This window comes from Pieris rapae, chromosome 5, assembly GCF_905147795.1.
Source record: "Pieris rapae chromosome 5, ilPieRapa1.1, whole genome shotgun sequence".
NCBI classification, from domain to species: domain Eukaryota; kingdom Metazoa; phylum Arthropoda; class Insecta; order Lepidoptera; family Pieridae; genus Pieris; species Pieris rapae.
The window spans coordinates 5351046-5359486 of NC_059513.1; the positions used below are offsets into that span (position 1 = coordinate 5351046).

An 8441-nucleotide genomic window follows, 5' to 3' on the forward strand; every position below is an offset into this window, starting at 1 on the left:
AGATATCTACCTATTTGCCGTCGGAAATAAGTTGCGATTCGATTCTTATGGGGCTCCTAAACGAGCCATATTTTGCTGCAATTGAAGGCTGCACTATTGGCAAGTAATTGCCCGGCCATCACAAAAATATTTTAATGCAGTTGATGTAATGTGTTGCAATATGTCTGCTATAGTATGGCCAATGATGCAGGCTCCTAAACGGACTACACAAAGCGGCAACAATGGCTGACGAAACTACACTTGCAGTTTATGCTCTTTTAAAAAAGAAAGAGAAAAAGAAAAGATTAAGAGCCCCATTACAAATTGATTGTGACAAAACACCAAATAGGTATGTGTTTGCATATTGTGTTTAAGTAGTCCGCCCCAAAGTTCTGTCATAAATGGAAATAATAATAAAAACAAACTACTGATCAGATTTTAATGAGTGATATATAATAATAGTTCATTAATTAAGGAATAGAAATAGCATAGCATAACACAGCAAAATATTTTATTATTCAATATATATTTTTATTTATCGAAAAGTCTATAAATAAAAAACAATCGTTATTTACCGATTATTTCTTATTTTGTAAATAAATTGTAATATGAATTTTTAATATAACGAGACGAGGTGTACGTATTGCGTCATTTCGCACAAAAATACTGACTAAAAAGAACGTTAATACCGTATTTACTTTAAAATACTACAAGGTTCTTTTAAACTCATGCTTTGTTTGCTATAAATATAAAAATCTCCGGGTAATCGTAAGGTATATACTATACAGATTCAGTCCAATAAGGGGCTCGCCAACATAAGAGAACTGTAAGCTATTCTTGGACCCACGTCTTCTTCGTAAAAGGCGCTGCTTAAAGGTCACAGCATACATATTAACTTGGAAAAGGATCGTCTCAGTAGCCTAATGAGACTTCGATAGGAAATGAAATGACTAGAAAATTAAACAATGTAAAGTTGCTAAGAACCGGAGCGGCGGTTGTTCAACCCGCGTGCAATAAATAACCTAATAAACCCTTACAAGATCGTGGCAAACGCCTGTATAAAAATAACTGTTAAAATATATCGAAAAGAAAAATATAATCTGTATGATGACTCGTTGGCGGTCACGCAATGTATTGTCTATAACAGAACTATAGCAGACTTGACAATTTTTTTGACATTTGGGCTTGAAATATGAATGTCACAATAATGAATAATTACCAACTTCAGTGATCAGTCTAATTGCGAAGTAGACAACATAATTTTTAATTTCTATCTACGAACTGTATTACAGAAAATATAAATAACTAACTACTAACATTAAAGCAGAACTTTTACAGCTTAAAACAGCTTTAGAAATAACATTGATGATCAATATATTTAAATAATGGCTAAAACTAAAGTAACTGGAGCAACGAGTAGGTTGAAACAAGATTATTTAAGGTTGAAAAACGATCCTGTACCATATGTGACCGCAGAACCAGTGCCTTCCAACATACTAGAGTGGCATTATGTTGTAAAAGGACCCGAGAAAAGTCCCTACGAAGGAGGATATTATCACGGGAAAATCATGTTTCCAAGAGAGTTTCCTTTCAAGCCTCCGTCAATTTATATGATAACGCCAAATGGACGATTTAAAACTAATACTAAGCTTTGTTTAAGCATTACAGATTTTCATCCAGACACATGGAATCCAGCTTGGTCAATTTCAACAATTCTGACAGGCCTGCTAAGTTTCATGTTAGAAAAAACACCAACTCTGGGTTCTATTGAAACATCTGATTACCAGAAACGATGTTTGGCTGCTGAATCTTTAGAAATTAATCTTAAAAACAAGATGTTCTGTGAGTTGTTTCCAGAATATGTTGGTGAGATTGAAGAGCTGCTTAAACAACGACAGCAAGCCTTGCTCCAAACAGAAAATAATAGCAACAACAGTGAGAGTGAAGTGACAAATGAACAACAATCTAATATGCACTATTTATTAACAAACTTATTTGTGTTAGTGGGCTTTGTGTTTCTAGCATTTATGGTGAAACATGTTTTGGTATCTGTTTCAAATGACTAAGGTGTAATGATCTATTAGTGTAAATATTAATTTATTATGTACAGCATTTGTGCAATGAGGGTTGGGGTATGGTATTTTTCACTTATAGCAATGTACCTTAGAAAGTTCAGAATTTGAGTACTTTAGATGTTTCTAATTTGTACAGGTAAATATGTATTAGATTTAAATGCACAGTTACCTAGTAATATGGTTTATAATGAGAAGTACTAAATCTGCACAGCAAATTAATCAATAAAGATTTATATTGCCTGATAATGTAATAAATCTGTGATGTAGACACCACATTACTTTTAAAATTGCTCCCATTGTAAATAGGTATATTTTTTTCAATCTCACAAATGTATGAGTTTTGAATGAATTTGATTTTTTTTGTCATAACTGGCTGAAAAATATATTTATTTTATTTCTACTCTATGCTGTATAGTGGTGAAATATTAAATAGTATTTTTTATATAATCATGCTTTTTATTAAAATAACAATTTTAGGATAGGATAGAAAGACTTAATTTAAAAACGTTTAATATCATTAAACATACACTATAGGTTGTGATATTGATATAGAATAAGATCTTACATCCTGGATCAAAATTATTGTATACATCGAATTCAAATACTTTAGTTGTATTTAATTACAACTCATTAAACCAATATTTCATTTAGCTCAATAACAGACTTTAACTATATCCTTACAAATTACATGTCTTCTAAAATGATTAACTTAAAACATATGCATTATGTACAAATCAATATTTTTTAAACAAACCTAATTGTATAAAATTAATTAATTAAATAGGTTGGCAAATTGATTTTACTTTTACAATTGGACCATAACAATGTTTCTTAAACCTATGTTAATTGTGACTCTTATGAAATGAGCATTACAAGTCATACATAATACTATGTAATTGTATAGTGTAACAGACACTTGAATTTGGAACTTCAAAGGTTAGTTTATCTGCTAAATTAATGTTACTGTACTAAATGTACTATACTGAAATAAGCGAGAAATTAATAGTATTCTAATTATGATCCTCTTCTACATCATCATCCCAATCACTTACTAACTTTCTTATATCATTGTGTTTCTTGCCCTCTTGTGGCTCAACTTTCTCCATGGTCAACTTGTCACTAATGATATTAGTGGTATTTTTTATTACTTCTGTTGGAATTGCAGACACAGAATCAGAAATTGTTTCTTCTTGCGAGTTTTCTTCCCAATCATTAAGAAGTGAGGAAATTTTTTCTTGGGGTACACTATCTATGTTTTTGTCAGGTTCTAATTCATTACTTTGCAACATACATTCAGGTTTATCTTCAGCTACTTCTGCTTGAGTCAACTTAATAGAAGGATCTGTTCCTTCTTCTCCATCACCATCTGACCATTCTGATGTTAGATTATCAATATCTTTTATAAGAGGCTTGTTAGTATTTTCATAAGGTTTTTCTTCCATAATTTCTACAGCCATCATTTTAGGAACAGCTTCTATATCTCTTGCTATGTTTTCAATTGTTTCCTCATCCTCAGTTTTAATACATTCATCCTCCTCACTTATTAATACGGGTTGATTCTGTTTCTGTTCTTCAGTATCTATTACAAAATCAGCTTTTTGTGTTAAAGTATGTTCAGATAATGTATTTTCTATTTCAGAAATCTGTATATCCTTTGTAACTGAAGTAGATGTGTGATGCAAAAGGGTTTTTGGTTCAACAGTTACCATTTGAGGAATAGCTATAGTAGCTTTGTGATCAAATTTATCATCTTGTTCCATTATAATATTATGATTTTGTTGAAGATCAGATGTAATTAAGGGTTGTTCATCTATATGTGAATTTGCATTGTTGGACTCTGGTATACAATCAGCTATGTCATTTGAACATTCTCGTGTCTCTGTTGTGTCTTGTATATGTTCACAAGTTACAGATATGTCTAGTTTAGCATTATCACCAGTAGTTTCTTCCTTTGCACTCATTGTGACAGTTTCTTGTTCTCTAATATTAGTAGGATCCTGTGGCAATTCTATACTTAAAGCTTTTTCTCCTGAATCAACTATTATGTTCGATTCAACATCTTGATGTGGACATACCAATGCATTTGGTTCTGTAACACAGTCACTCTGTTCCTCCTTAGGTTCAATAGATTCTGTTTGGTCCATAATGGAGTCAGGTTGGTCTACAATGGAGGCAGGTTCATCAAAAATAGGTTCAGTTTTTAATTCTTCATCTATATTAGATGGCATGTCCACTATATTAGATTGTTCTGTGATTGGAATTTCCATAATTGCATGCGGTTCTTTAGTTTCAAGACTTTTTTCTGATTGTATAATATTCATTCCTACTTGGGGTGAATTTATAACCATAGATTGACTGAGAGAGCTTAAGGATGGCAATTTACTAATAGGAATTAATGTTGTATTTTGAAAAACAGATTTGTCTGCATTAGTAGATTTTGTTGTAGTGTTAGCATTTAAAAAATTGCTGTTTACAGAAATATCAGTTTCATCTAAGTTTGGCAATGATTGTGGTAGAGGAACCTCCAGACCGGGTTGCATTATCTCAACTTGAGGGATATTATTAACAGGATCACCAACATGCACTTCTGAAGTTATAATTTGCATTTCTGAAGTAGCAATTGGCAAATTGTTTTGCCAAGAATTACCTACAGTAGTGTTATTAACCACTATTTGACCAGCCATTACTGGAGCCGTTGTTGTGACAGTTTCAAAATTTTGAGTAAAAATTGCTGATGATTGGATGAATTGATTATTAAGACCTTGGGAAGACGTTATTAACTGAAAATGTTTGTTTTGTTCACTTACTGGGTGGCTGTACACAACTACTATATTAGAGTTGTCTGTAGTATTGGATGCTGAAATATTAATGGGAAATGTTTCAGGAACAATCATCATTTCATTTGATTGTGGATTACTCAAATTGATAGTATCTCCAACACCTGAACTTGATGTTGCCAAAACTGTCAAAGGTTTATCAGAAACTCTCTCATCAAATATTATTGAGTGATTTGAGGAAAGTAATGCTTTATATTCCTCTTCATTAGATACTACAATTTGTATGGGCTGATTCATAGTTGGATTAGATTTTGATAGAGTAAGTTTGGATGTTTCAGTACTATTATGAGGAGTAGTTGAGTATTCACTTTGTGAAGTCTCAGAAGTTATTATTTCTTCAGTATCAGTTTGATAGTTTTCTGTGAAAAAGAATTCATTATTGTCTAGTACTACAATACCATCTTCTTTTTTTACTGATTCAGGTGAATCTATAAAGTCTGATTTTGATATAACTTCTTGAATAATTTTTACTTTTTGAGGAGTACCAGAAGAGGATGTTTTACTCAATCCAGCATTTAATATCTTTTTTTTAGAAATTGGAGTTAAATTAAGTGGTGGCTTTTTAGTAACTATCTCAATATTTCCATCTGATCGTTGTTGCACATTATAGGAAGTCTCATCATATTGATTGTCAAATGATCCAGGAACATTAACTTCTATGTATTTTGTTGGTGTTCCATCCCTATTAGTATCTACATGAATCTTGGACTCCTTCTCATCGTCAGAATCTTCAATTATGCCATCATTTTTGGCAGACTCATAATGATTTGATTTTAAGTGGGCATATAGATTTGAATCTCGTGTAAACATCTTATAGCAATAAATACATTGTGGGCTTGGCTTTTTTTCAGCTGAAAACTTGTGACCAGTTTTCTGAATATGTTTTAGTAATAAATTTGAGTTATGAAATGAAGATGCACAAATAGCACATCGGAATTTATGGTTGTCAGAATGAGACATTTTATGCTTCACTAAGAAAGCTTCTGTTAAGGCAACATAGCTGCATATATTACATTTAGGGAAGTGAAAAGCTCGTGGTGGTTCAACTCCATGTTTAGTGTATAAATGGTGGACCAAGTAGTTTCTTTTTGGTGATTTCAAACCACAATATTCACACATATTTGACACTGGTTTTTCATTATGAACTTCTACTAGATGTCGACGATAGTTATAATAACTTGTAAAATGTAATGCTCTCCCAGGAGTGCCACATATCAGACAAATCCAAGGACCCTTCACATTATCTGCACCCATTGCTATAAGTCGTGCTGCTTCTTGAGAGTCAACTACATCTGTTTCATAAGTAAAGTCTGGTACTTCTGTTTTAGGCTTTAGCAATTTTGGTTCTTGTTTCTTCTGACTGTTGGGATTGTTCAGTATTTTAAGTTTTATATTCTTATTGCTTTTTACCAAATGAGGATATTTCTTCAGTACCTCACTTATAATTTTAGCATGATCCAAGTGGCTTTTTTCCTTTTTATCTTTTTTTTCTATAGAGATTTTTGAATCTTTAATTAAAATTTGATCAAAAAGTTGACTAGAATCCTTTTTTTCTTGAACATTTTGTTGTAAGAAAAGTTCTGAATCATCAGGACTTGTATCTGCAACATCTTCAAAAAAGTCATTTGGTGTGATTTTTCGACATTCAACAATATCCATTGTTGTCGTTCCGGAAAGAAACTTTTTAGAATTAGATGGTTCATCAAAAATTCTAGCTTTTTTAGGAGTGTAATATTTAGTCGTTTCAGGGTGCACCATTAAAGGTTTAGATTCATAAGAAAGACTTGTGAAAGAGTTATCAAAGATATTATCATCATCTAATTCAGCAGGTAATTCATACCGGGTTGGCTTTGGATCCTTATTTATATTTTTTTTCTGGCTGGATTCCACTGGCTTTAAACTTGTTTCCAAGCCATAGGCACCATTACTACTACTCAATAGAGATTCTGAAGTTCCAAATTTTTTTTTTGCTGTTACTTGTTGATCGTTTGGAAAAGCCTTATTAAAGCTACGCTTTTTTATTTGTGCAGTTGGAGTTGCAGTAGGTGTAGATACTCTTGGTTCAATATTTCGGCTGTACCGTTTACCATATAAATTAGGTTTGACTCTATGAGCATTCAAAAGTTTAGTCAAAACTGGCATGTTCATGATTAAAGATGTTTGATATAGTTTTTCAAGTAAATCCATTTTAAATTCTAGCTGTCCAGTATACATGAAGTTAACAATAGGGACTACTACATCGGCCTGTAGATCATCCGGCATGACTAAGCAATCAGAATACATTTCGCAAGTTCTTTCTAATATCTCAAAATATTCTGTACACGAATTGAGAACCAACCTATGTACTTTAAGTTGTGCATTATCTTGAAACTGAAGTGTGAGATCGCAGTAGTCAGTTCGGTTAAAGAAGTGCTTTAACCTCTGAAGGAAATATATTCCCCAGTTATCCACTTTCACTTGCTTTACGTCACTCATTTTTGTGGGTTTTGAGATACATAACCGCCATTCACATACTGTAATAGAAAAAGAATTGATTAAGTATTGAATTTATAGAACTATAACAATAAACTGTGATCATTTAATACATTTTTACGAGCATAGCATCTTATCGATCGTTCCTGACGCCACGGCCTGAAAATTAGCACTGTGATCGTAGGATAACATTTTCTTAAATTCCAAACTTATCAAACGCTTAAATTTTGCGCCACTTCATTAAATTGTTTATTTTCTTGAACTTACCTATAATCTACGATTACCACTACGATTTCAATATTATTTCACATCACCAAACAACAAAATTTCTAGAGACCAAATTCGTTCTTACTTGACAATACGATCACAAGATGGCGGTATATAACTGTATCGTATAAAGTAGATGCTGACGTCTATGTGTGACGTAAATATTGAAAATGTCAAAATAGCGCTTGACAATAGATCAACTATATGTCTTTTTAGTTCTTAATTATCAAAAACATAATATTATTTTTTTTCTTTTAATATTTACCTATATTTTAATAATTGAAAAAATATCATTTTATTATTTCTTACTTGTAAGAGTTACTTTTTATATTGTCAAAATAAGGCACTCAAATGATACTACTCGACTAGTGTCTCCCTCTTTGCTACTGGGATATTGATCAAAGTTATTTTTGTTATAAGCAACGCCCTTAAATAAAATGATTGTGTGTATTGAAAACAATTTGGATGCAATTTTTGTTTTCATAATCGGATAATAAATAGCGATAGATGGCACTGTACTAGTACAGAAACCATGTTTTAAATAAACTAAGAATATAATATTAAATCAATTGGAGCAGGGTTAACTAATATGGTTGATGCACGTTCAATGTTATCAGTATATAAAGATAGAGATAGAATAGAGATTCTATTGAATGATTACTTGTTGTTTTTTTTAATACCTTATGGGATGTTCTATCTTGTTATAAATTATAAACCCATTTTTATCTTTGTTTTATTCTTCACAAACAACAGTAATTTATATTCTTATAGAAACGCTCAAGGAAAAAAATATATTTGTTCACTCATCTTA

At 31.7% G+C, this 8441-nt stretch overlaps 2 protein-coding genes across 3 annotated transcripts; one reads left to right on the forward strand and one right to left on the reverse strand.

The window, feature by feature from the left end:
• Window positions 1-1202: 1202 nt before the first annotated feature.
• On the forward strand, window positions 1203-2468 carry LOC111003199 (ubiquitin-conjugating enzyme E2 J2-like). The gene has a single exon (XM_022273598.2). It carries the CDS (start codon window positions 1365-1367, stop codon window positions 2043-2045), a length of 681 nt encoding a protein of 226 aa, XP_022129290.1. The 5' UTR covers window positions 1203-1364; the 3' UTR covers window positions 2046-2468.
• An 83-nt stretch (window positions 2469-2551) lies between these two features.
• On the reverse strand, window positions 2552-7760 carry LOC111003173. 2 transcript variants are annotated; one of them, XM_022273557.2, is made up of 2 exons: window positions 7631-7760; window positions 2552-7404 (listed from the first exon to the last, which is right to left on the reverse strand). In XM_022273557.2, the coding sequence occupies exon 2, from the start codon at window positions 7364-7366 to the stop codon at window positions 3065-3067; it is 4302 nt and encodes a 1433-aa protein (XP_022129249.2). In that variant the 5' UTR covers window positions 7367-7404; window positions 7631-7760; the 3' UTR covers window positions 2552-3064. The 2 variants fall into 2 exon arrangements, with proteins under 2 accessions (XP_022129249.2, XP_022129250.2); XM_022273558.2 differs by lacking the exon at window positions 7631-7760 and adding an exon at window positions 7477-7610.
• Between the last annotated feature and the right edge of the window lie 681 nt (window positions 7761-8441).